Below are 27507 nucleotides of genomic sequence, written 5' to 3'. Positions count from 1 at the left end.
ACCTGGGTTTGATCCCCGGGTAGGGAAGATTCCCTGGAGAAAGAAATGGCAACTCACTCCAGTGTTCTTGCCTGGTAAATCCTACGGACAAAGGAGCCTAGCGGGCTACAGCCCATGGGGCCGCAAGAATCAGACACGACTTAGCAACTAAACCATCAGTGATGATCAGATAACTTTGTGTACGTGATTACCATATAATCCAGGAATTCTACTCCTAGGTATATATCCAAGAGAATGGAAAACATGTCCACATAAAAGCTTGTGCATGAATATTCATAGGGGTATTATTCATAATAGCCAAGAAGTGGACACAACCTAAATGCACATTGTTTATCCATCTGATGAATGGATAAACAAAATGTGGTGTATCCATACAGTGGTATATTATTTGGCTATAAAAAGGCATGAGGTACTGATACAAGCTCAACATAGATGAAGTTGGGAAACATGTTGAGTGAAAGAAGCCAGACCCAAAAAGCTACATTTTATGTGATTCCATTTATATAAAATGTCCAGAATAGGCAAATCCATAGGGATGGGGAGTAGGTCCATGGTTACCAGAGGAATAGGGAGTGACTGCCAATGGGTCCATGTACAGCATTTCATTTGGGGGTAATGAAAATACTCTGGAATTTAGCGGTGATGGTTGTACACTTTTTGAATATACTAACAAAAAGCAACCACATCACCAAATTGTGTACATTTAAAGGGTAAATTTTATGGTGTACAAATTAGGCCAAAATAGAGCTATTGTTTAAAAATTACATATGTGAAAGTGCCATCAATTTAGAAACTATTACTGGAAGGCAGCAGGGTAAAATAGTATTTGAATCTAGATTTGGGCAAATGCTTAACTCTTTTGGCAGTTTTTTGTTTTTTTGGCTACACTGTGCAGCATGTGGGATTTTAGCCCCGCTGGTTCTCCCCTCCACCCTCCTGCCCCTGCGGGTATTGAACCTGCACGCCTTGCAGTGAAGCATGGAGTCTCAACCCCTGGACCAGGGAAGTCTCTTAGCTCTTTTGAAGTTGATTTTTTTCATCTGTAGAAAGGGAATCAACACACCTTATAGGGATATACAGATTAATGAAACAAGATCTTAGGATTTTTTTTTTGGTAAAATGCTCTACACATATAAGGGATGGTTATTTTCCTGAGATTTTAATGTTTTTCTACGTTGTGCCATGGGAGCATTTTCCTGAAATCTATTTGCATCTTCCCTTCCCTCCTTTCCTCCCTCTTGGCTGGTTCTTCAGCCTATAGAGGAAGAGGGAGCATGAAATCACCCCAATTCCTCTCCAGCATGGTCAAGTTCACTCAAGTGCTGTCTGCCCCCTGCTTCACTCTCATCCATCCAGAGGGGTCTAGCCACATGTGCAGAGGGCTGGTCCTCAGATGTATCTTTTCCTCCTCTTCAGGTAGGTACTGGGGAGAAGAGGAAGGTCATGGGGGTTCTGGATATCTATGGCTTTGAAATATTAGAGGTGAGAGAGCTCCAGCAACCTTAGCACCCTGCTTCCTGGGGGTGAGGGGTGGCAAGCTCGAAGCGGGGTATGGGAGAGGGGAGGTCAGGCTGAAATGGAGGAAGTGTTTTGTGCTGAGCTGCTCTCTCTCTCTCTCTAACCTGTGTACCCACCTCAGGATAATAGCTTTGAGCAATTTGTGATCAACTACTGCAATGAGAAGCTACAGCAGGTGTTCATAGAGATGACACTGAAAGAGGAGCAAGAAGAGTATAAGAGAGAGGTAAACGAAGCCTTCCTGCTTGCCTTTCTCTCAGATGATGTAAGGCATATGCCAGACCTTTTCCTCCTTTGTCACAATTTCCTCTCAATTGTCCCCAGATGGGAACACTAAGGACAGAAAGTTTCCCTTGCACAGCTGAATATGCCAGCATTACCAAGAAGCCCTAACTCTCTGCTCTCCACCCCCAGTTCCCCATCCTTCCACCACAGGCCGGGCGAGGAAGGGGGCAGATTGATGGAAGGGTGTCGGGGGTAGGTGGGAGTGGGAAAGAGTCCTGACAGAAGTGAAGTGACAGCTGTGGTTGGCCCAGGGCGGACTGGAAGCCGCATTTAGAAGGGGCATTTTTCCTAGGCTTGCCACCCTACTCATCCCTTTTGGTGCCCTTCCCTGACATCAGAATCCTTTGTCTCCTCCAGGCTGGACTGATGTCGCTGTCGTCTTTTGTAGCACTCCGATCCCAGACTTCCTCATTATAAGTGCCCTGTGGCTCAAAATTTCCACACTCCTTCCCCTGGTCCCCATTTTTCTATGGCTAAGTGTTAGAAAAGCTCTCTGATGGAGCTAATTCACTCCAAGGTGTGAATGGCTGTGTCTCACTCATCAAAGCCCTCCCAGGGATGTTCCTTGTGAATTCAGGAACCTGCTGTGGCAGCATTTCAGGCAATGTGGTCACGACTCAAAGGTTTTTTTAACTTTTGTATGTTTTGACTTTAAGAACTTATATTATCAAGTAGATAAATCTCATCCATGCTTCCAGATTCAAAAAGCTTAAAAAGGTGTATAAAGAAGTCTTCCTCCCACCCCCTTTTAGTTCTCCCTCCCATCCAGAGGCAACTGAAGTCAGCCTCCTTCTGCAGCAAATCTGTAAATACATTTTCCCACAATATTTATTCAAGTGGCCACAAATACACTCCATTCTGCATCTTGCTTTTACCAGTTAACAAGAGACCTTTCTATATCAGTTCATAAAGATGCTTCTCTACAGCTGCCTAGGATTGTAAGGATATCCTCATTCATTTAACCAGTTGGGAGAGGTATTTGGGGGATGAAGCGGGAGGGCAACTTTACTTAATTCCACTCTGTATTCCCTAAAGACCTGTGAGGGAAGAAGAAGAGAAAGGCTTGTGTTCCCCAACCACACTTGGGAGTGGCCCAAACTGGGGAGGTCTGGCCCTTGGGTGGTCAGGACCTGTCTGTAGGCCTGATGCCCAGCAAATCTCTAAATGACTGATTCATGGTCTTTTGGTCCTCTGCTTCTATACCATTCTTGCTTTTTAAGAAACAAATTATACAGCCCCAATGTATCATGTGGGTCAGTGGTTGTGAAAGTGTAGTCCTGAGCCAGGAGCAGCAGTGGCCCCTGGGTACATATGAGAAAGACAAGTTCACAGGTCCTGTCCCAGGCTTGCCAACTCAGAAACTGGGGCTGAGACCCAGAAGCCTGTGTTTTAACAAGCCCTCTCAGTGACTTGAACACTTGAGTTTCACTGATGCAGGTCTTTGAAGATGTGTCAAATCAGCTTTGTTGTTTGATAATAAGCCTTTGGTTTACTTAAGTGCTTTTGTTCTATGGTTTGTTGCCAGAGTGGTATGGCGATTTGCTCTTCCACATACTCAGGGATCCTTTCCCCCTTCCACAGTAGGGTGATTCCTGTCCCAGTTTTTACCTAACATATTACTCTTCCCTTCCCAACCTACAGCACCCCCGGGGCTCTCTACACTGTCTGACCCCCTCTCACAACTGCTCTGGGTCCTCCCAGACATCTGTCCACCCACCCCACAAATTCTCCATCAACCCTGGAGGGGTGAGGGTATAATAGAAACCACACCAAGGACCCTCTGAACTATAGGGCTTTCTGATGGTCCTTGGTGGGGTGGATGAAAGGGGGCCTGGTTCTGGTGGGGTCTTTGAAGTCTCATCTTGGACCTGCTGCATGTAATTTTTCATGTCTCCCCTTGCCAGGGCATACCATGGGTGAAGGTGGAATACTTTGATAATGGCATTATCTGTAACCTCATTGAGCATGTAAGTTCTTCTCTCTGGGACCTCCTGCTCCAGACTGCTTGAACACCCTTCCCCTGTCTCTCTCTCCCCCTCCCACCCTACTTGATAAGGATGGTAAGGAAGGCAAAGGATGAGGGGGCAGAGGGGCAGCAGTGAGGTGTAGACATCTTGAAGGGCAAGGTCTAGGTTGGGCTGTTTTTGTTCCCCTGGCCAGAATCAGCGAGGCATCCTGGCCATGCTGGATGAGGAGTGCCTGCGGCCTGGGGTGGTCAGTGACTCCACCTTCCTAGCAAAGCTGAACCAGCTCTTCTCCAAGCACAGCCACTATGAGAGCAAAGTTACCCAGAATGCCCAGCGCCAGTATGACCACAGCATGGGCCTCAGCTGCTTCCGCATCTGCCACTATGCAGGCAAGGTGATGTGATGCGCCTGGATGGTGAAGATTAGGGTCTGGGCACAGACTGAAGACAATGGGGGAGGCACTGGGGGAAGATGGGAACCAGGAACACTTCACAGTGAGACTGGGAGAGCCAAGTGCATGACAGACAGTATGGCGGATGCTCCAGACCAAGTGCTGTTCCTGTACAGGTGACCTACAATGTGAACAGCTTCATTGACAAGAACAATGACCTACTCTTCCGAGACTTGTCCCAGGCCATGTGGAAGGCCCGGCACCCGCTCCTTCGGTCCTTGTTTCCTGAGGGTGATCCAAAACAGGCATCTCTCAAACGCCCCCCAACTGCTGGGGCCCAGTTCAAGAGTTCTGTGACCACTCTCATGAAGAACCTATATTCCAAGAACCCCAACTACATCAGGTGACATGCTGGGCACATAGGGGAACATGCTGATTTGTGATGACATGAACAGGGTCCATGCATGGTAGAACGTGTCCATGTGGGGAGGGGGCTCCCTGGAATAAGGGTGCCAGAAACCCTTTCCTCATAGAAAACAGAGCCCACTGAGCAGCCACATGTCCTGTAAGGGGGAGAGCAGGGTGGTCAGGTAGTGACCATGCTCTAGTGAGTGAAACTGGGAAGGGTAGTGTACCTGCTTTCTCTGGAATTTTTCAGCTAAGGACTGTGGGCTTCCCAGGTGGCACTAGTGGTAAAGTACCCACCTGCCAATGCAGGAGATGAAAGAAATGTGGGTTTGATCCCTAGGTCAGGAAGATCCCTGGAGAAGGGCATGGCAACCCACTCCAGTATTCTTGCCTGGAGAATCCCATGGACAGAGGAGGCTGGTGGGCCACAGTCCATGGGGTTGCAAAGAGTCAGACAGGACTGAAGCAACATAGCACAAGCACAAGGGGTGTAGAGACTAGGATGGGCGACGCTAGCAAGGGTGAAGCTCCTGAAGCCTGGGCCTTGCCCTACCTCTCATCAGGTGTATAAAGCCCAATGAGCATCAGCAGCGAGGTCACTTCTCTTTTGAGCTGGTAAGTGTCCAGGCTCAGTACCTGGGGCTGCTGGAGAATGTGCGGGTGCGACGGGCAGGCTACGCCTACCGCCAGGCCTACGGGTCCTTCCTGGAAAGGTACCGATTGCTGAGCCGGAGCACTTGGCCACGCTGGAATGGTGGAGACCAGTAAGATTCAGTGGGAGACTGGGGGGCAGGGAGGGGCAGTGCAAGGAACCTGTGGGGAGGAGACCCCTCAGGCGGTACCATGGGCATCACTGGAGTTTGGTGAATGGCTACTGGGGGACATGAATTGAATGATGGCTTTTCAGAGGCTCTGAAGTCTATTGAGCCCTGAGCTCTTCTCCCCTCTTAGAAGAGGTAGAGGAAAACTGGGAGAGGCCCCTCCCCTGGGATGCCCCTGGACAGCTTTCTTCACCTGACTCGGCAGGGAGGGGGTCGAGAAGGTCCTGGGGGAGCTGAGCATGTCCTCAGAGGAGCTGGCCTTTGGGAAGACAAAGATCTTCATCAGAAGCCCCAAGACTGTGAGTTGCAGGGGGCACTTGTGTTTGGTGGGGCTGGACGGTGGAAGAGTTGGAGAGCCCACCTGAGTGAGAGGCTGGGTGAGGGGAGCTTCTAGAACCTGGAAAGGATAGTGTGTGAGGACGTCTTTCTGCAGGGGTTGTATCCCTGGGAACTGACCCCTTGGGGCCCCAGCCCACCTGCCCTGGGCCCCGGAAGTTAGGTGTGCTTGCCTTGCTGGTCTGAGCACCTCTACCTGAAGCAGGGCTCCTCGAGAGTCATTAGTCTGAGTGTCCAAGTCCTAGTGCAGTGCCTGCTCAAGAGTTAGGGCTCATGGATGTGTGGATAATTAAATGAATGGTTGCATAGATGAGGAAACTAAGAGGACAAAGTAATGATTAAATAAAACACTGACAGGGAAGCCATTGGTGCCATGGGTTCCCCCCAGGCCAGCCTCTCTGTGCCCCTCTGCACCCCTCTACAGCTTTTCTACTTGGAAGAGCAGAGGCGCCTTCGACTCCAGCAGTTGGCCACGCTCATACAGAAGACATACCGAGGCTGGCGCTGCCGCACCCACTACCAGCTGATGCGCAAGAGTCAGATCGTCATATCCTCTTGGTTTCGGGGCAACATGGTACCAGTTATCCCTGAAGTTCTATCCCCCTCACTCTGATATGAGAGCAGGAAGTAGAGAGGTGGTTCGGGAGGTGGAGCTTCTCTAACAGGCTTATTGTTTCTACAGCAAAAGAAACACTACAGGAAGATGAAGGCATCAGCGTTGTTGATCCAGGCTTTTGTGAGAGGGTGGAAGGTAATAGGGAGGGGAGAAGAGTTTCATCCCCACACGTGGCTCCTTGTGCCAGCTGCTGCTGGGGTGGGGGGAAGAATGTGTGTGTGCCAAGTCACTGAGTCATGTTCGACTCTTTAAGACCTTATGGACTCTAGCCCACCAGGCTCCTCTGTCCATGGGGATTCTCCGGGTAAGCATACTCTAGTGGGTTGCCATGCCCTTCTCCAGGGGATCTTCCCTACCCAGGGGCTGAAACCACAACATCTCCTGCGTTGGCAGGTGGGCACCCCGGGAAGCCCAGGGGTGGCAGGGGAAGAGTAGCAGAGAGCAGGTCCTGCCCGAATCCAGGACACATCTCTGTGTGACCGCACGTCTGTGTCTGGGCGTGTTTCTGGGTCTACTCTGTGTGTGTCCAGGAGCGTGGATGCATCTTGGGGAGATCTGAACACATACCTGGGTGTGTTTCTGACTTAGCTCTGCCTTCTGCTCTGAGTGTCCTCCTGGTTGCCCACTTGTCTGACTTCACTCTCTCCCTCCAGTTAGAGTCTCAGCTCTTTACCTTACTCTGTTCTTTGTGTGATTGAAGAATAGAACCTCTTCTCAGCCTGTCTTCTATCTTCCAGGTAGAACTTACTATCTTTACTTTGGCTCCTTTCTTGTTTGTCCTTGCCAGGCCCGAAAGAATTATCGAAAGTACTTCCGATCAGGGGCTGCCCTCATCTTGTCAAATTTCATCTACAAGAGCATGGTAAGTGGTGGGGGCTGAGGAAGGAAACAGGGCATTGAGGAGGGAGGGACAGGCTGGGGAAGAGGAAGTGTGTGGGGCTCAAGATGAGGTAATCTGAAGCTTTCCCCAAGAGCCTCCTCTGTCTGCTGCTGCTGCTGCTGCTGCTGTTTAGTTGCTAAGTCCTGTCTGACTCTTTGCAACCCCATGGACTATACCCCACTAGGCTCCTCTGTCCATGGGATTTCCCAGGCAAGATTACTGGAGTGGGTTGTTATTTCCTTCTCCAGGGGATCTTCCTGACCCAGGGATAGAACCTGAGTCTCCTGCTTGGCAGGTGGATTCTTTACCACTGAGCCACCTGGGAAGCCCTTCAGCTCTGTCTGTGAGGGGATAGGGCTGTAGGAGGAGGACCCCAGTGCTCAGGACCCAGGAATAGAATCAGAGCATGTTTTGGCGTGAATGGACACTGCAGCAACCTGTGGCAGGAAGGGGTCCCAGCACATCCACTGACTAGTCCATAGTGAACAGGCTGGAGAAGAGACTGGGGCGGGGTGGTTAATGAGAGTTGAAGAGTCTGAGCCTCATGGAAGAGCAGAGAGAAGACACACATAGGGTTAAGTAACCCAACCTCCCGAAATTCACTTTAGGGTTGAGGGGGTGATGGTGGAGGAATGGTATCTTCCTTCTGTCTCTTCGGACACTGTAGCAGGTGAAGCTGGAAGTGAACCTCAGGAAAGATCTTGATTCAAGAAGACTCAGGTCAGGGTGAGCAGGAAGAAGTCAGGAGCAGGCCTGGAGGTTCAAACTATGAACAGTTTCCAGTGAGAGGAAAATGGGGACAGAGAGGAGTGATTGCCAGAGACATATCTCCAATAGTGATGGTGCTTCTGAGAAGTGTTGGAGGGAAACCAGACGGGGGGAGCAGGACTTCCAGTGAGACCTTGGGAAATACCAGAGAGAAGAGCAGGCAATTTTGGACAGAGGGCTGGAGTGACTCTGAACGGACCTCGGTTGCTTTGATCATTGTCGGTTGTTAGGACTCTTACTGACTTTGCTCACAGAGACTTGAGATGCAGTCACTGGTGCTCCTCTCTGTTCCCTTGGCTGAGTTGAGGGATCGGGGCTCTGGGCCTCCTCCTCACCTCCCTGAGTCTTCACTGTGTCCTCCACCCTCTCTCAGGGAAGCTCCGTCGTCTTCCTCCTGGGCCTCTTCCGTTGCCGGGCTCTCCTCAGGCAGGCTCCAGTGTGTCTGCCTCACCAGAGTACGTGCTTTCCTGCTGCACACCTGAGCCTGTAATCTGATTTTGCTCTTATCACCTGACTGACCTCTCATCTACCTTCACTCTCACCTGCGTATTATCAGGCATCTGCAGAATGTCACCACAGGAGCTGCTGGGTTTAAACCAGCATTTCAATAAATCAAACCCACTATGGAAGTCTGCTCGCAGGGGGCCACTGGGCACTGATTGCCCCAGTGTTTCTGACTAGGCCATTCATTACCTTGCCTATACTTAACTACTTAGCCAATGCTACTAATGTTAATACCTATTTTTTTTGATCCCTTAACTATGAGCTAAGCCCTTTACAAGCATTAACTTGAATGATTTCAACAACCCTGTGAGGTAGGTCCTCACCTTTCCCCCATTTTATTCTATTTTTAATTAATTTATTGAACATTTTTTTTTTTAAAAGCACAAAAACCTTACATACTAAAATTGTACGTATCAAGTATTGGTCCAATCTTATATCAATCTATTTACAATTAAACAGCACCTGAAGATCCCCTGGAGAAGGGAAAGGCTACCCACTCCAGTATTCTGGTCTGGAGAATTCCATGGACTGTATAGTCCATGGGGTCGGAGAGAGTCAGAAATGACCGACTGACTTTCACTTTCAGTTGGTTTTCTCACCTAGGTTAGTTAAATTCGCCCAGAGAATTTTTATTCAAAGTATGCATGCTAAGTCACTTCAGTAGTGCCCTGCTCTTTGCATCCCTATGGACTGTAGCCCGCCAGGCTCCTCTGTCCATAGGATTCTCCAGGCAAGAATACTGGAGTGGGTTGCCGTGCCCTCCTCCAGGGGATCTTCCTGACCCAGGGATTGAACCTGTATCTCTTATGTTTCCTGAATTGGCAGGTGGGTTCTTACCACTAGTGCCACCTGGGAAGCCCATTCAAAGTATATGTTCCTTTAAAGTAAACCCATTTTATTGTTAAACACTAAGGCCCAGAGAGGGGGCTACCCTTATAGCTCAGTCAGTTAAAAAACTGCTTGCAATGCAGAAGATCTGGGTTCGATCCCTGGGTTGGGGAGATCCCCTGTAGAAGGAAATGGCAACCCACTCCAGTATTCTTGCCTGGAGAATCGCATGGACAGAGAAGCCTGGCAGGTCACAGTCCATGGGGTCGCAAGAGTTCAACATGACTTAGCGACTAAACGAAGAGGCCCTGAGAGGTTGAATAACTTGTAGGCATTTCACAGCTGTGTGTGGTAAGAGCTGGGATATCAACTATTTGATTCTAGTTAACCACCACCTATGCCTGTTCCCCTCTCCTTCCTCCCTTTGCACCCCCACCACACACAAAGAGGCCAGGGTGACCCAGGCATCCATGACTCTGGGTAGACCTGGGGGCAAAAGAGACACATAGGGAAAAGTGGAACTTTCTAGATTTAAGAAAATGAAAAGAGAAACCTCAGAAGCTCCCCACCAATTGGTGTATGGAGGATTATAGGAGATGCTTAGGAATGTTTATTGAATTAAATCAAACCAGGCCAAGGACTAGAGCTTCAGGGTAATTAGACTAAGCCCACTAGATCTTGGTAGTGGAAGATACAAAGAGCTTGGATGGTTCCTGAAGAGTTGTAGAAATATTACTCTGCCTTTTTCTATTTTTGTGTTTTACCCTAATGTCTCAATAGAAAGCTATCATAAAAATTCCAAAAATTTGGAATTGTTCAAGATCAAGTCATTTTCTATACCTTCAATAATTCTATCCCATAAACAAACAAGGTGTTAGGTATTGCCTGGGATGTAAAGACTTAAGAGTCCTGGTTCTAGCTTGGGGGAGACTAAACAGTCAGATGCCATGGATGAAACTTGATTGGATCCTGGATCAGGAAAAATAAAAGCAAAGTCAAAGAGGATACTTTTAGAGCTTATAAAGGACATGAGAAGAGATTTGCGTATGTATTGCTGTTGGGTGAGTGTATTTAATTAATGTTAATATCCTAAGGTGTGGTAATGGACTTATAATTGTGTAGGAAAATATTCTGGTTCTTGGACAGTATGTGCTTAAGTTTCAGGAGAAAATGTCATGATAACTGTGACCTACTTTAGGATGCTATAGTAGCCAAGATTTGTACATATGTGTGTATTTATATATTTATGTGCATTTGAATATAAGTGTGTGTTAGAGTGCAAAGATAGGGTAAGGTACTAGCAGTAGGTGAATTTAGGTAAGAAGTATATATTATTCAGATGCTCACTGTAATCTTTTTTCAACTTTCATGCAAATTAAAAAATTTTCAAAATAGGAAAATAAATTGTATTACATTTTAAAAATTAAACAAATTAAAACGTAAACTCTTAAGTCAGATTATGTCACTCTTCTCCTAAAACTCTCTAATGGTGTACTGTTTCACTCCACATAAAAGCCAGATTCGCTACCACAGCCTACATGTAAGGCCCTTTATGACCTGTCTTTGGCCAACCAATTTTCTGATCTTCTCTCCTCTCACTCAGCTTAGGCCAGTCACACTGGCTTTCCTTCTGTGTCTGGAATATGCTACCTCTCATTCCTGTCTCAGGTCTGCTTTTGTTGTATCAGAGCGCACAGAATTCTTTAATGTTATGGTCTGTGTTTATTTGCTTGTGGGCTGTCTCCTTCTCCAGTCTCAGTAGGACATAAACTCAGTGAGAAGAGACTCTGTTTACTCTGTTGACTGCCATGTTCCCATACTTAGAACAGTATCAGCACAGATCAGATTCTCAATGATGTTGAATGGTGAAAACAGCCAGGACCTGGGATCCTGACTCCCAAAGACTTGCTCTATAGAAGAGGGGGAAGATTGCCATGCAAATAACAGTAGCACAAAACCCAGAAGTATAGACAAAGTACTGCTGCTACTGCTGCTAAGTCGATTCAGTCATGTCCGACTCTGTGCGACCCCAGAGACTGGCAGCCCACCAGGCTCCCCCGTCTCTGGGATTCTCCAGGCAAGAACACTGGAGTGGGTTGCCATTTCCTTCTCCAATGCATGAAAGTGAAAAGTGAAAGTGAAGTCACTCAGTCGTGTCTGACTCTTAGCCACCCCACGGACTGCAGCCTACCAGGCTCCTCCTTCCATGGGATTTTCCAGGCAACAGTACTGGAGTGGGGTGCCATTGCCTTCAAAGGGACTTCAAAGGAGAGACACCCTGGTCTGGGGAATGTGGGAGGGCTTTGAGCTCCATCTCCATCCTTATCAAAGGATAAGTAGAATCTGGGTTGGCAGAGTTGAGCTGAGAGCATCATTAGCTAAGGCAGAGAGTGGTAATACATGGGCTGGGCAGAGGGCAGGGCAAGGAGTCCAGTCTGGTTAGTGTGCCAGGGTAACACAGGGGATCCCATGACATGAGGTTGGACTATGAGTAGAGGACTTTCAACAGTGTCCTAGAGGCAATGCAACCAGCACACTGCCAGGTTGCAGTGTTGGGCTTGACTGAGCAGAGAGGAGGGAAGATTTGGTACCTGTCCAATAGTTAACACAGTGGGGCAGCCACCTGTAAACAGTTAAGAGTCTTGAGAATAGGAAACTGCAGGAGCAAGATATTAAGGCCAGTTTTCATATTGGCTCCTCCTACCTCACTGAAATGGTTAGAAGGTATCTGCTTGGATCTAATCCATCTCTCCCTTCCGTCTCCCATTCATGCTCTTACTGCCCAGCCTCAAGCCTACATTCATACTGAAAGAGGGGGGGAGTGGACTCACTTCCACCTCCTCAGCTCCACTTGTTGCTTCTCCCTGTGGTGGCCTTCCTCATTGAAGGGGCAGGATCTGGGTGCAAGTTTGCCTGTCAGGAGGTCTTCTCATCATCCCACTCCCAACCCCCTTGCTCCCAACCCAGGTACAGAAATTCCTACTGGGGCTGAAGAACGATTTGCCTTCTCCCAGCATCTTGGACAAAAAGTGGCCATCTGCTCCTTACAAGTACTTCAACACAGCCAACCACGAGCTCCAGAGGCTCTTCCACCAATGGAAGGTGAGTGGGGCCCGGGCAGCTCTCCTGGGGCCCGGGCAACTCTTCTCTTCATTTGTCTTTTTTCTTTTCTCCTTCCTCTGATTTTCCTCTTCTGCCTCCCTCTTCCACTCCAAAATTTTTTTTTTGTTTATGGTGGTAACACACAAAATTTACCACTTTAACCAATAAAAAATTTCTTTTGGTCACACCCCACAGCATGTGGGATCTTAGTTTCCTGACCAGGAATCCAACCAGGGCCTCTTGCATTGGAAGGTGGAGTCAACTACTGGACCACCAGGGAAGTCCCCATTTTAACCATTTTAAAATACACAGTTCAGTGGCATTATGGGCATTCACATTGTTGTGTGACCATCACCACCATCCATCTCCATACTTTTTTTTCATCATCTCAGACTGAAACTCTGTACATATTAAGGAAAAACCCTCTGTTTCTCCATTCCCTCAGTCCCTGGAACCCATCATCTACTCTTTGTCTCTATGAATTTGACTATTCTAGGTACTTCATATACGTGAAATCATACCACATTTGTCCTTTCATCTGGCTTATTTCATTAGCACAGTGTTCTATTCAGGAATACTTTGGCGCTCCTGTCTGGGACTATGCCTTAGGCTGTGCGCTGGGTGCACCGCCCTCCTGGGGCTTGAATGTGATAGTTTCCATTCCCTCCCCCAGCACCCCACAGCTCCCCACTCCCCAGTGCTCCTCCAGCTCTCTCCAAAGTGTCTGCTCCCTGTCCTTTCAACTCCGTCTCTTTCCAGTCCCTGCCCCTCTCCTTACATGTCTCTCAGTGTTCTCTCCACCTCACACCCCAGCCCTGCTCTCTTCCTCTATGACCTTAGCTCCTTCCCCTCCCCCATCACAGTGCAAGAAATTCCGGGATCAGCTGTCCCCGAAGCAGGTAGAGGTCCTGAGGGAGAAGCTCTGTGCCAGCGAGCTGTTCAAGGGCAAAAAGGCTTCATACCCCCAGAGGTGAGGACCTCCCAGACCCTGTGCAGCTTCATCAAGAACAAAAAGAAGCTTCCCCAGGAAGGATAATGCTGTAGTCCTCAAACTTCAGTATACATCGGAGTCACCCGGTAGGCTGGATAATAGCCAGATGGCTGCGTGCCCTCCTCAGAGTTTCTGATTTAGGAGGTCTATGGCGGGGCCCGAGAATTTGCCTTTCTAACCCGATTCTAGGAGATGCTGATTTTGGTCCTGGATCACATCTAAGAATCACTGAGACAGAGGATATGGTGGAAGATGGGGGATGGAGACGGGAGGACTGCGATGGGAATCCCGTGGGGGAGGTGCAAGGACCTTGGGGTCCAAGGTAAGGACCTTGTCTCCACTGCGTGCTTTCTGTGTGTTCTCAGTGTCCCCATTCCATTTCACGGTGACTACATCGGGCTGCAAAGAAACCCCAAGCTACAGAAGCTGAAGGGTGGGGAAGAAGGGCCTATTCTGATGGCTGAGACTGTGGTGAAGGTCAATCGTGGCAACGCCAAGGTGAAGGCCCACACCTGGACCCCCACCCCCCAGCCTGATCCAGAGCCCTGGCTGGTCGCTGGAAGGGTGAGGACTAATCGCCACCTTCCCTCACCTTTTCCTCTTCTGTCCCTAGACTTCCTCTCGAATCCTCCTCCTGACTAAGGGGCATGTGATCATCACAGACATGAAGAATCCTCAGGCCAAGACTGTCATCCCACTAAACAGTTTGGCTGGGGTGTCGGTCACCAGCTTCAAGGATGGGCTTTTTAGCTTGCATCTGAGCGAGGTATCAGAGCTGGATGGGGGCAGAACCCAGCCAGGAGAAGGCAGTGGGCACAACAGGGCCCAGCCGGGCTGGAGGCGAGGGGGACCAGACCTCTCACTCCCGGCCTTTGATATCTCCCAGGCTGCTCCTAGGAGAAAAAATGAATCCCTTCCCTGCTGTTTCTCCCCTCCCTAAGATCTCCTCAGTGGGCTCCAAGGGGGAATTCCTGCTCGTCAGTGAGCATGTGATTGAACTGCTGACCAAAATATGCCGGGCTACACTGGATGCCACGCAGATGCAGCTTCCAGTCACCGTGACTGAGGAGTAAGGCCGTGAGCCGGGGGTGAGGGATGGCTTGGGGCAGACGACCAAGCTGCTAGTCACTGTGACCGGGAAAATTTGTCCTGTCAGAAAGTGAAGCGTACTGTGTCAGGTCAGGGCCACCCAAGTTCTCTGTGGCCTCGAGTCTGCTGGCATAGGGGGCTGGGGAGTAGGAGGGGGGAATGTACTTGCCTCAAGCAGGGGAGGGGAAGCCACTGTGAAAATACAGGAGTAGGGGTGAGGGGATGAGGGCGCTAGCTTTGCCTTTCTATCTGTTCCTGCTCCAGGTTCTCAGTGAAGTTCAAGGAGGGCAGCTTGACGGTCAAGGTCATCCAGGGCCCTGGGGGTGGTGGGACTGGCAAGCTGAGCTTCAAGAAGAAGGGGAGTCGTTGCCTGGAGGTGACTGTACAATGAGGAGGTGCAGCGGTTTCTTCCTCCTGGACGGGCACCGGCCCCACCCCCACCTGCCCACCTTTGTGGGGGATCTCAAGTCTGAACCCCCTGATAGGCTGTGGGGTCGGAGATTGAAGAACCCTTGAAGAGGAACTTGCTTCTCCCAAACCTTTCCAGAACTCTCTCCAAAGTTAGCTTCCTCCTACCCTCGGCCTCTTTGCCCACTAATAATATGACAAGAGACTTTGCCAATGTTTGATCATGTGGGTGGGTCCCTATTCCCCCATCCTTTCACCAGCTTGTACTTAGACCCTCTGCCCCCTCCCTTTCCTTTACTGGGGCTCCTTGGAGCCAGATAATGCAGACAATAAGAATGAAAAAGAAGGGAAATTGTCTCTGGGCTCCTTGACCGGCTGAGCTCTGGCAGGGTCTGGAGAGACTGGGGTGGGGGCGGGGCAGTCCGGGATGGGGCTCAGGTCGCAGGTGGCCAATGAGCTGATTCATTAAGTGCGTCCCTGGAGGGAAGAAGTGAGGATCTCTGTCTCATCAGATACTGGGATCCTTTCGAGATTTAGCCTGAAAGGGGGCCCAAGGCTGGGGGGACTCATGTGAGTAGAGGTGAGCTGGGTCCGTGGCTCCATGCATGGTCCCCTCCATCCCAAGCTCAGCACTGGACTTCATCACACCTGCCCCCGGTACCCCCCTGCTTTTCCATACACCAGAGATGTCAGGCTGCTGCCAACGGTCACCTTGCTAATCACTGTCCCACAGCTGGGGCCTACAGCTGGTGGCACTTGACAGAGGGCTGCTCCCCCACCCAGACTCTCTCATCCCCACGGCTGACGTCTTCCCTCTTGTCTTCATTTGTTTTCCATGTGTCATTCACATTATTTCTTTCTTGGTTTCCAACTGTCTCACACCATCTCATTGTCCCTGTTTCTGTGGGCTCTGACTAATGTTAACACGTAATGTTTTGTATCATACTTTAAATATCCCCCCACTTCCTCCATATCTGTTTCCTCGTAGAAGCTGTATTGTCTCAGCCTCTACTGCTCTGGTCTCTACCTTTAGGGAACAAGCAGCTCCTTTGTTTGTAGTAAGGTGTAAATCCCCGCTTGTGAGAGCACACATATGGCTGCCTTTGTTTCTGTCTGGGCGGCTCTGCCTCCTTCCAGATCTCTGCCTTCCCTGCCTCTTTCCTGTCTCTGCTGAGCTCACTGTGCCTTGAGGACGGGGTCTCCCTCCACCTCAGCTTCTATCAGCAGGCAGCTCACGCCCCAGGTGATCATACTGGCGGGAGACCTGATTAACTCCTCCTCTTGCCTGCAGACGAATTTAGCTCTCAGGGCACAAACCAGCCCTGAGTCCTGGCACACCCTGCCCTGAGCTGACAGAGGACCCAGGGAGGCAGCTCTTCCCCGTGGGTGAGGGTCTAGAGCTGTCATTGGTAGGGGTACTCTGTCCTGCGCTGGGGCTCTGACCACCCTTCCACTGCCCCAACAGATCCCCCATCCTTGACTTCTCAGAATCAGGCTAAGAGGGGGTGGTGACCAGAGCCTGACCACCCCAGCTCTCTGCCTCATCTCCTGCTCCCAGGGCCCAAATTGTCGTCACTTTCTCAGTGAAGTGTCTGGTCATTTTCAGAAGCAATTTCAGGAGAATCTGCAGCTGCTGCTCCCTATCCTGCTTTTCCTTTCCCAGGGCTGAAGGCACTGTCACCTCTCCGGGCTAGGGATCAGGGGAGAGTGAGGAGGGAGGGTTCCTGACCTCCTTCTTGTCCTCCCCTATCAGTCATGTGGGTGGATGCTAGGCTAAGGAAGGCATGTGGGGATCCTCTCTTCTTTACTCTCCCATTTCTCCCTCCCTCCTCCTCTTTCCTGTCTCTGCTTCTCTTCTCTTCTGGAATTCAAGAGCATGTGTTTTCATCCCCTGAAGCCTATAGGGGCTGTTTCCCTACCCTTGTCATAGGGCTTGAAGTAGCTCCATCATGATGGGAGAAGCTGAAGTTCTGCCTCCCACTCCCCATCACCAGTCCAACTCACTCAATCTTGGCTGTTTGAGCCTCTGATAGGCACAAGTCATCCCAGCACCCCCTAACCCCAACGAGGAGTCATTCTGCTGTCTCATGGCACAAACCAGCTCTCGCTCAGCCCTCCTGGCTCGGCCCCATCCTGCCACAGGCTCTGAGGGACTCCTGTTCCTCATGCTGCAGGTTGTCTCCCAGCTGTGTCCTGGCCAGGGGGTTTGGCATCCTTCCATTCCTCACCGGTATCTCTCCACCCAGTGTCACCTGTGGCTCTGGCCCCTCCCACAGCATCCTGCAGCACCCCTCTAGGATGTTGAAGGGGTCCACGTGTTGCCCCGCAAGCTGTACATGTGGTGGACATACACAGGCCATCTCATGCACACAAGCACATTCTCCACCTCGACCCTCGGGATGGGCTGACTAGCTCGTCTCATCTCAGCTCCCCCATTTCCTGGCCTCACCTCCAACCTGAATCAGCAGTAAAGAGAGGGGTGGGCCCCAGAGGGGATCCTTCTAGGGATTCTGCTCCTCTAGGCCAGTGACAGTGTCTGAGACGTGGCTCAAGTCACAAGTGTTCAAAGGAAAAAACAGCTTCTTTGTAGCTGCAGTACCTGCTTTACATGCTATTTGCATATGATCTGTGGGCAAAGTGAAGCCCAGCCTGTCCTTGCCTCCCTCCTTCATCACCTCTCTGACTTAGCACCAGCTCTTTCAAGTCTTTGCTAATCCCAGAGATCAAGGGGTGATCAATTCTCCCTGCCACTCCCTTGCTCCCCCCGATCCTTGGCTCCTGCCATCCTGCGAGATGCCTTATCATCAAAGGACATTATTCATGTTGGACCTTTGCTGAAGCCTTGCTTCCCTGGTACTAGGGCATGGGGGCTGGGATGAATGGGGTGGTGGAGGGCAGGAGGCTGACATAGAGATGGGACCCAGGAGACTTTAGTCCTTGGCCCTCATCTAATATGTTCTTCCTCCTGCACCCCTAATTCCCCTCCAGCCTGTATGGCTTGGACCTCCTTTTCCAGATTGGTGAGAGGAGAGGAGGGGAGGAGGTGGGAGATGTCCAGGTCCAATTAAAAATAGCACCTGAACGTCTCAAAGGCATGAACCAGTCATATTATTTACATGTAAACAGCCTTCCCCTTCTGCCCTTTATCCCAACCCTGAGTCCGGGGCCATGGTTTCCCCAGAGAGCCAAGTAATTAGCTGGGTAATTACATTAGGCCCCAGTGGCCTCTCATGTAATTCCATGGGGTCTCAAAGAGTCAGACACTGAGCAAATGAGCATGCAGGAACATGACCTAGCTGCTACCCTCACTTGGGGATGAAGCTGGAGTCCCGTGCAGCCAGAATGACTTCTTAGTATGGCCCAAGCCTGAGGGTGGGTGGGCTGGGGAAAGAAACATTTCAGGACTCTAGCAATGCTTGAGAGGCTTTATGGAAGATCCACACTGTGGGCTGCAATGCAAGAAGCTAGACTCAGGCTACCTTTTTTGTTTTATAAATAAATTTTTGTTGAGCACCTATTATATGCCAAACACTATAGAGCTAAGAATCCAATAGCAAACAGATGAAAAGTTCTTGCCCTTGTAAAGATGACATTCTGGTGGGAGGTGAGATAGACAGACTTTACAAGTAAATTTGTAGTATGTTTGATGTAATGTATGAAGAAAAGAAATGAGGGGATATGGAGAATAAAGTGGTAGTAATTTTATTAAAAATTTCCTGGCCAAGCTGAGAGGGATGTGGGACCTTAGTTTCCCAACCAGGAATTGAACCTGTGCTCCTGCATTGGGAGCTCAGTGTCTTAACCACTGGACTGCCAAGGAAGTCCCTAGTGGTAGTAACTTTAAATAGGGTGATTGGGAAAGGTGCTGGTGAGCAGGAACCATTATAATACTTATGCAATAGAGCTATGATTCTCTTCCAAATCCCAAGATATAGAAGAGTACCCGGTCCCAATCTCTAGGTCTTTTCGGGAGGTGGACCCCCACCCCTCTGGGGGACCTAACTCTCCCCTTACTGGTCAAAGTATAGACCAGTGCAGTACAATGAAGGGGAGGTTGGGAGTGAGAAACACCTGGATTTGAGGCTGTTCTCCAGGAGCTATATGTCCTGAAGCATGTGTCTGAACTTTTTGAGCCTCAGTTCCCTCATCTGAAAATAGGAATGTTTCCCACTCACACAGTGGAGGTGATGAAAATCAGTTGAATTGCTCTCTGCTGAAAGTGAAAGTGAAGTCGCTCAGCCATGTCCAACTCTTTTCGACCCCATGGACTGTAGCCTACCAGTCTTCTCCATCCATGGGATTCTCCAGGCAAGAATACTGGAGTGGGTTACCATTTCCTTCTCCAGGGGATCTTCCCGACCCAGGGATCAAACTTGGGTCTCCCGCATTGGAGGCAGACGCTTTAACTTCTGAGCCACCCTTGCAAATGTTCAAATTCTTCCTCCATTATAAATAAACACTGAGAGTGACGACTGCTCTGAAGCCGGCTTTCACTTCATCTCCCCTCATCTCCTATGGCGGCATTCTTTCTCTCTGGATCCTGACTCTGACCCTCCCCTGGGGCTCTCTTACCTTGGGGGCCTGAAGTGAGCACAGTGAAGCCTCTCAACTGTGGGGCAATAACTAGAGGCTTGAAAGTTCAGGGGAGAAGATGCCTGAGTTGTTTGGAGACAGAGTGGGGGATAAATGTAACAAAGGAGAAAAAGAAGCAATTAAGAGATCAATGCTGGAGCGGGGGCGAGGGGAACAGCTTAGCCGTGGCGTTCTGTTCCTCCTCTCAGAGACGACAGCAGGAAGGATAGAAGTGAGAACCCTGGAAGGATGCAACAACGTCAGGCTGATTCAGGGGTCAAGAAACGGGGTGGGAGGCCCCAGGGGAGGGGCACTGGCCCTGGGGAGGCGATGGAGGGAGGCAGACGCTGGAGGTTTTGCACTAGCCACTGGGGAGAAGTGCTGACCCTAAGAGGTTTAAGGGCCAGTGCGATGAGTCAGCTCCAGCTGGAAGGAGGATAGAGGGACAACCGAAGACTGGAGAGGTGCCAGACTCACCTCCCAATCATCCGGGATGGGATCCTGCTCATCCTGGTGGTGTGGACGGGGGGTGGCCAGAGAAGAACCTGCCAGAGATTGGTTTGGCCTGGCAGTTGAGGCTGGAAGTTTAAAGGGCAAAGAGCTGGTGTGTGGATATGGAGGAGAAAGAGCCCAGGGACCTCATCTGTTGAGTTGCATAAGCAACATCATCGCTTAGTGCGCCTAGCTCCAGGGCTGCTGGACTGTGAGTTGCTGGATAACCTCAGCTCACTGCTGGGTTTGTGGTGTGTGTGTGTGTGTGTGTGCGCGTGTGTCTGAAGCCTATATCCCCCTTCACCCCCACCAGCCTCCCGCCCCGCCAGCCACCCTGGGATTGGTGATTCTCAGCCCCTCCCCCGGCTCCCCCAGACCCTCCCAGAGCCTTTATCAGGGAGCTGGGCAGGAGTTCCTGCCACATTCCCCAGTCCCTCCACTCCCTGTTTCTCTCTTCACAGCAGCAGCACCAGCAGCGTTCGTGGGGAGCGGGCAGTGCTTCCGGCCAGCTCCCTGATCCTGCTAGACCATCTGTCCCAGGCTCCAAGCTGCTCCACAGGTAGGCACAAGCCAGAGAATGTTGGATGGATAGGAGCTGGCACCAGAGGACAGGGGTGGAGTCAGGAGGGAATAAAGGTGGCAGCCTTTGATCAGGGAGTGGGCTACTGGGCAGGTGAGCAGAAAGAGGCGATAGGGGTTGATGTAGTGATGCCTGGAGCCTGTGGGTACAGACTGATTCTTCCAATATTTAGAAAGTTTTGGCCTAAGTCTTAGGGTATCTAGGGCTGGAAAATAGCATTCAGGCTCCCTCCTCCAGCTGACGAACGAAATAGACCCTTGCAGGTCCTGTCAGTCTATTATCTTCCCTGGGAGCTGGAGCCCCCGGCATTGTTGCGCCATTGCTCATTGCCAGGTGCACAAACTGGGGGAACATGTGATAGAGGCTGGGAGACTGATCCCCTCCAGCTCAGAGACTCTCACTGACCAAGGCTGGGGTGGGAGAGTTGGGGGCTGGGGAGGCAGGGTACTGGTGGTGAATGCCTCCTGCATTTGCACCTGTGTTGTGTCCTCCTCCTCCCTGCCTCCCCTGTCCTGTCTCTCTGTCCTCCTAGGCATCATGCGGAGCACCCTGCTGTTTGCAGTCATCCTGGCCCTCAGCTCAGCTCGGAGTTTGGGTGCGGTCTGTGAGGAGTCACAGGAGCAGGTGGTGCCTGGTGGGGGTCACAGCAAGGTAAGGCTCCCCCTCTGGTTTGCCACCCCGGCAGAATACCAGACACCATCATGGAGGCCACACTCTGCCTGTCCCAGCTCTGTAGGGAGGAAGGTGGGATGGGCGGGTGGGGAGTTACTTGGATTATCCACCAGAGGGCTGGACTGCCCTGCCTCTCTGGGGGCCTCATGTTCTCCCAGTATGTCTGTCAGTGTCTCTGTCCCTCTGCATGTCTTTGACACCTTGTACGTAAAAGGTGCCCCACTGATACATTGTTTGTTTGATTGTCTGGTGACCTGGTGAGTGGATGGTGCTGGATAAGGTGGTCTCAGGTTCCCTGAGTCCAGCTCAGGTTCTGTCCCTTTGCAGGGGGGCAGGTCTTCCTCACTCCCTGGATGGCATGAAACAGTCAGAATTTCTCTCCCAAATAGTCGTTTGTATTCTTTGTTACCTGTCAGTTTTATGTATTATGTTGTTTTAAAAATTCACATGAATTCCCTTATCCCCTGCTCTTCCACCCTTAGTAACCTCAGGTGCTCCTAAGATCCCAACCCTTTCTTTCCTCCTGTCCCATGTCCCCCTCTAGCCTCTGCTTAGTCAGGATAGGAAACAAAAAATCACAAAACAAGTTGGGCCCCAGTTTCTGAAGTTCCTCTAAGAAAAAGAATAGGAGTTGTTAGAATAGGGGTACTGGGGGAGAACAAGGAGGAAGTCTTTTCAAGGTTTTGAAAAGACAGCAATTATATTGGTACGAGTGCTTTTAAGATGATTACAGGTGGAACTTATTACAAAGTCAGCATGTGAAGTCTAAATGCCTCTCCAGCTTGGATCTGTTTAGCATCTCATTACAGGAGGTGCGCAGAGTATTTGAACAATTTGGGGAAGTGGTTGCGTGGGAAGCTGTGGGCTGGGCAAAGAGACATCATCAGTTTTTGTCCAGCTGGTGAGGTGTCCCAAGGCATGATGGGCTGGCAACCTTGCAGGTGGTAGCTGCTACACGAGCTCCAAAAGACCAGAACCAGTTCAAAAAACACAGAGCAAGTGCCAGACAAAGGCTGGACACTGCGTTCGGAGCCAAAGTTTCAGCTGGAGACCGAATATCTGGGTCTGTTACTCTGAGACAAATGTGCTTTCCGACCTTGCCCTTCTTGTCCAGTAAAAGAGAGGTTGCCTTCTTGCCCCTTCTCCCTACAGGTCCATGAGGATGAGATAAATTGGGATGAGACAGGAGTAGGATGTATGTGTGCCTGGGCAGCCAGGTTGGCATGTGTGAAACCACCAAGATGATTAAGAACCCCTGCTCAGCAACAGGGCTACAATGGGGTTCAGTTGTGGAGGAGAAGAGACTTCATTCTGAGCATGCTGCCTTCTGAAATTCTAAATCCGGGGCGGGGTGGTGGGGAGAGAGACAGAAAAACACGGGCAGAAACCAATGGAAAAGAAAAGAGAGGGAGCGGCGGTGGGAAACACAGGGAGAGAAACACCCATGGACTCAGTGGAGAGTGGGGCGATTCCAGGATGGCTGGTGGCCCCGGCTGCCTACACCCACGTGTCCCCAGGACCAAGTCCTGTCTGTGGCTCAATCATGGAGCACAGACCAGAGGATACTAGCTCTGTCTGATGAACCTTTCTCAGAAATTCCTGGCTCACTCGATTAGTGGGGCAACCATATCCTTGGTCAGACCGGTTCCGGATGTGCCAGGGTGAAAAGAACCAAAGGCCCTTATCACTGAGAGGTGGCAGGAGCTGTGAGGGGCCCCAGGAGTCTGTCCCCTTTGAGCTTGGGAGATAGCATGACCAACTGTCCTGGTTTTCCCAGGACTGTCCCAGCTTGAGCACTGAAAGCCCCACACACCTGGGCAAACTGGGGCAGTTGGTCGGCCTACAGGGATACCCAACGTGTTCCCTCTACACGTGCCTCCCAAATCTTGCCATGAATCACCTGGGAGCCTGGTTAAGACTCAGATTTTGTCTCAGTTGGTCTGGTATAGGACCAAGATTAAGTATTTTTAACAAACTCCCAGCGGTTATGCTGCTAGTCCACAATTTGAGAGCCCACTTCTCTTCTAGTGTGAAACCAGAGGAAATCTGGAAAGAAATAGGACGTCAGGTTCAGCTGTGATGAGCTCAGGAAGAGGCCATTTCTTGTGGGAAAAGAGTGAGAGGACTGGGGGTGAGCCTCCTCCTTGGCCCTCTTTGTCTCTCTCCCCCAGAAGGACTCAAATCTCTACCAGCTGCCCCCATCATTGCTCCGGAGACTCTATGATAGCCGCGTGGTCTCCCTGGATGGATTGCTCAAGATGCTGAGCAAGGCCAGCGTAGGTAGGATACAGCCTCAGGGAAAGGGGTTTGGGGGGCAGGATTCTGAAGATTAAATAGGCCTGGGAGACCCTTCAAGAGGGAAGGAGACTGGAGATGGCTTCTTGAATGATTGAGGGTTGTGATCTGAACCCCCTCCAATCGTCTCTTTGCAGATCCCATTCCCCAGTTACATGCTTGTTCTTGCTTCACAGGTCCTAAGGAGTCACCACTTCCCCAGAAACGTGAGTAGCCTCCTCTCCTTCCCGACCTCTGCTGACCACTTGCCCAGAGCTCCACGGGCACAGGGCCCAGTGACTATTTTGGCTGGCCCTTGTTCCACTGGTGCAAACAGCATCCCAGCTGCAACTGCTCAGTCAGCCTCTAGAGAGTGTGAGAGGCCCCTGGGTGCCAGAGGAAGCAGGTGTGGGGGGCCTGGTGAGGTCTTCCTCCATGGGCGTGGTAGTGCAAGTCAAGAGGATCTCTTGGTGGCTGTGAAGATTCTAAATCAGGCACCTGCTGGGTGGGAGAATTTGAGAGTTCTTGAAAGATGGGGGAGAGGGAGGTAGACAGAGAGGGTGGGCTAAGGGGACAGCCTGTTAACTGTGGGGAGGCAAGCTGTGGTGAGATACAGAAACAGAGACCAGAACCCAACCTCAGAAATCTTGACACCTGTCTGGGGAAATATATCAACCCCTCATCGTGATGGTTGACCATGTTGGCCCTTTTTATGCAGGTGACATGCATGACTTCTTTGTGGGTCTCATGGGCAAGAGGAACCTCCAGCCAGGTAGGAGCATGGTGGGAGGGCTGGGGTGCTGGCAAAGGTGTAGCAGGAGTCAACTGCTTCATGTTTGTCAGTGGGGGGAAAGACAGGACTTTCCCTAGCTACAGTGAGGGCTCCTCTACCCCTCTACTCAATCAGCTTGGACCCACAGTCCAGCCCTCCCCAGGAGCAAAGCGGGGAGACCTTTCTAAGAAGGTCCTGCTGCAGTTGGGAAAGGGTCAAAGAGGCTTTACTTGCCCCTCCCCCATTTCCCAAACAGAGAGTCCCTCTTCTTCCTAACTCTGTCGTCCAAAGCTGTCCTGCATAGCCAGCCCTTTGCTTTTGGGTTAGGGTGAAGGTCATAGTCAGAAAAATCCCTCCTAACTTCACCCTTTACATCCCTCCAGACACTCCTGTTGATATAAACCAAGAAAACATCCCCAGCTTTGGCACCTTCAAGTACCCTCCAAGTGTGGAATGAGGTAAGGACTTACTCAGGGCGAGGAGAGGGGATTGTGGGTATGTGGTGGGGTAGGAGGGGCGTTGCCAGAGGATCATTTCCTCTGATGCTATGGGCATTAATGCTCATAATTAACACCCTAAATACATCCCAACACTTAGAAGTGTGTGCTTGTCTGTGACCACACACACACGTGTGCACACAGAAAAACACACAAACACACACGCACATACCCCTCTTTCTCATCTCTTTCCAGCCTCATTGATCCCGGCTTACAATTGAGCCGGAGTGAGTTGGGGGAAATGGCAAGAGGAGGTTTTCCCCTGGGGTTTCTTTGATGGAGAACTTCTGTTGTTTGGACTCTATTCTCTTGTGATTTGTGCAAAAGATGGAGAGATCATTATTGGATAATTATAGGTACCACATTTATTCCCACGTGAAGCATTTTGCTTCCCAGGGAGGCTGAAACCATCCAGATCATCGTGAATCTTGGGTTACCGGGTCCACTATAGAGTTCTTTGCAAGGATGATTCTTGCATTTCTTTCTAGAAATGCAAGAAAAACTCTGAAATCTAATGGGGATTGGCTGGAAACTGTTATCGTAATCGCTCTGTGCAGAGTAATGAATAAGAGCATGGCCTGAGTTTGAATCCTGGATCTGTCACTCACTAGCTGTGTCTCTTGGCCAGGTTACATAATCCTTCTGTGCCTCTGTTTCCTCATCTGAAAAGTGGGGATGATAATATTATCTCACAGGGCTGTTGCTGTGAGTCTAGGTCAAGTGTTCAGAACAGTGCCTGGCACATAGCATTGTACCTTGGCTTCACTGTGACTGTCGCAGTCTGGGAGGTGTAGGGAAGGTTCCAGTGTTGCCTCGGTGGGCTCTGGTCTGTCTGTCTGAAGTTGTCTGGGCTGGAACCTAGGCCTGAGTCGGCTGACAGTTCTTCCACTTGGTATGTGAACGTGAGTCCCCCCGGGGGAAGTGTGTTGTCAAAATGCGGAACCATCTGCCTTGACACCAGCTTTCCACACATAGCAATAGCAGCTCACTGATGGCTTTCTTTGCACCAGCTTCCCAAGAATGGTGTTGGGGGAGGCAAAGAGAGGGGTCAGGAAGCCTTTGTCTTCCTAGAGACTCCTGCCCCTCTCCCTGAGGCCCTATTACCCCCTCTCATTGGTTTCAAGGGAGACCCAAGGACCAGGAGCTGGCTCTCAATGAGACTGCCTGTGCATGACTCCCAGGCCCAGAGTCATGACTGTGCCCCCCATTCAGTGTTGGGCGAGGGGGCACAAAAAGCTGTAATAACCGTAACTCGCTGATTACATGGTACTTACTGTATCATTTTGCTCTCTTTAGATTGTTATTTCAGTCTTGCCAACGGCCAGATAATTATACGGGGCAGCTATATCTGGATGACATACTCTCCCCAACGTTATGCATCGGCCATAAAGATAATTACAGTGCAATTTTGCCATAGTATTTTATACAAATGGCAGAAACAAGCACATTATAGAAATCTACTTGTAATGCTTTCTGGTGAATCTAGGCTTTTTCGGAGGGACTGGACTCATAATTGCAGCCCTCATAATCTCACCACGGATGGCGCATTCCAAACCTGTTAGGTACTGGGGAGAATAGACTCAAGGCCTCTGGGGCTGGCATGTAAAGATTAGATGAGATGGATCAACACAGATCATCCTGCTGTCTAATTTCATTCATGTGAAACTGCTGAAAAAGGAAGTGATCCCTGGACCTGTCCTTCCTCTGGGAGGTTTCTGGGAAGAGGAGGAGGGACTGGGTGAGGCCAGGGGAGCATTAGCTCCAAGATGCATTGGACAGGGCTGTGTGTATGCCCGGCTCATAGGGATGCCAGGATGATATGAACTTTGCCACTACGTCCTTCTGTGTGGACCCCTCAGACCACGCACATGGTGTTTATGAATGGGTAGTGCAATGCACATAGCAGCCGGGAAGACGCAAGCAACTGTAGCTAGGAGAGTTTTTCAATCCTCTAGTTCAAAGGCTACATGGAGAGCTAAGGGCTAAGGCTTCCATTCTCTCTACTGCTCCCTTACAGAAGCCCCTCCCTTTCTCCCCCACCTCCCTGGTGGGTGGGTGGTGGGAGTTTTAAGGACAGAGATGTGATCTGATCTTTTTTTTGGTCCTCAGCACTCCACTCCTGGACTCCTGGGCTACATCGTGAAGACACCCACCCCTGGATGCACATGCTTCTATTTCCCTTCCTCCTCCCTACCCCTGTAACACTCTTGTGCTTTGACCCCTTCTTCTCTCTGTCCCACTGGCTGCAGAAACTGCCTTGTGAGCATCCCCAGTCCCTGTAATCATTGACTACAGATGGCCCTGGATTTTCTGTAGCATCCTACAAATATAATGTCTCTCTCTATTCCTCAACAATAAAGGATTTTTACATATTATGACCTACAGGATGTATTTGGTTGGTGGATGGGTTTTTCTCTTTCTTGACTCTTTTGGCTGTATCACACACACACACACACACATATGATACACACACTTATATCATATATAAATGGAAGTTTCTTTATTTTGTACACATGTCAATTTTCCCAACACTGTCTTACTCGTTGCTTCATATAGTTAGTTTGGGAAGATTTGTTTAGTGATTGAAAGAAGAAATGAATTTGGAAGATGGTTTCTAGCACTCAAAGACTTTCACAGACCAGCTTTAGATAAAGAAAAAAACAAGGATTTCCAGGGTGGTCCAGTAGTTAAGAATCCACTTTGAAATACAGGGGACCCAGGTTCGATTCCTGGTGG

The 27507-nt window shown here is 50.2% G+C and overlaps 2 protein-coding genes across 4 annotated transcripts in view; both read left to right on the top strand.

The window, feature by feature from the left end:
- MYO1A (myosin IA) overlaps window positions 1–15260 on the top strand; it is a 29302-nt gene extending 14042 nt beyond the window's left edge. Inside the window, exons 13-28 of one of the 2 annotated variants that reach the window (XM_027542291.1) lie at window positions 1417–1482; window positions 1640–1744; window positions 3708–3770; window positions 3964–4164; window positions 4338–4564; window positions 5133–5333; window positions 5596–5689; window positions 6151–6300; window positions 6409–6477; window positions 7130–7204; window positions 12290–12424; window positions 13288–13394; window positions 13781–13913; window positions 14029–14181; window positions 14357–14484; window positions 14769–15260. In XM_027542291.1, coding sequence (XP_027398092.1) covers window positions 1417–1482; window positions 1640–1744; window positions 3708–3770; window positions 3964–4164; window positions 4338–4564; window positions 5133–5333; window positions 5596–5689; window positions 6151–6300; window positions 6409–6477; window positions 7130–7204; window positions 12290–12424; window positions 13288–13394; window positions 13781–13913; window positions 14029–14181; window positions 14357–14484; window positions 14769–14895 — 2034 coding nt within the window. In that variant the 3' untranslated portion in view covers window positions 14896–15260. Of the gene's footprint in view, window positions 1–1416; window positions 1483–1639; window positions 1745–3707; window positions 3771–3963; window positions 4165–4337; window positions 4565–5132; window positions 5334–5595; window positions 5690–6150; window positions 6301–6408; window positions 6478–7129; window positions 7205–12289; window positions 12425–13287; window positions 13395–13780; window positions 13980–14028; window positions 14182–14356; window positions 14485–14768 lie in introns of both variants that reach the window. The other variant, XM_027542292.1, reaches the window with a different exon arrangement.
- Window positions 15261–20391: 5131 nt separating this feature from the next.
- On the top strand, window positions 20392–27153 carry TAC3 (tachykinin 3). Of its 2 annotated transcripts, none has more exons than XM_027542290.1 (7): window positions 20392–20535; window positions 21089–21207; window positions 23403–23508; window positions 23700–23729; window positions 24221–24274; window positions 24658–24732; window positions 26881–27153. In XM_027542290.1, the coding sequence occupies exons 2-6, from the start codon at window positions 21094–21096 to the stop codon at window positions 24729–24731; spliced, it is 378 nt and encodes a 125-aa protein (XP_027398091.1). In that variant the 5' UTR covers window positions 20392–20535; window positions 21089–21093; the 3' UTR covers window position 24732; window positions 26881–27153. The 2 variants fall into 2 exon arrangements, with proteins under 2 accessions (XP_027398091.1, XP_027398090.1); XM_027542289.1 differs by having other exon boundaries at window positions 23400–23508.
- Window positions 27154–27507: the final 354 nt, after the last annotated feature.

The sequence above is a fragment of the Bos indicus x Bos taurus genome, chromosome 5 (assembly GCF_003369695.1).
Source record: "Bos indicus x Bos taurus breed Angus x Brahman F1 hybrid chromosome 5, Bos_hybrid_MaternalHap_v2.0, whole genome shotgun sequence".
In the NCBI taxonomy this organism is placed as follows: domain Eukaryota; kingdom Metazoa; phylum Chordata; class Mammalia; order Artiodactyla; family Bovidae; genus Bos; species Bos indicus x Bos taurus.
This window is presented reverse-complemented; position numbering and strand designations above follow the sequence as displayed.

Bases quoted from the DNA above. Each gene is read 5' to 3' on its own strand.
- TAC3 (XM_027542289.1), top strand. From the start codon at position 21,094: ATGCGGAGCACCCTGCTGTTTGCAGTCATCCTGGCCCTCAGCTCAGCT. The intron at 23,730-24,220 runs GTGAGTAGCCTC...CTTTTTATGCAG, and splicing joins GTCACCACTTCCCCAGAAAC to GTGACATGCATGACTTCTTT. The intron at 24,275-24,657 runs GTAGGAGCATGG...ACATCCCTCCAG, and splicing joins CAAGAGGAACCTCCAGCCAG to ACACTCCTGTTGATATAAAC.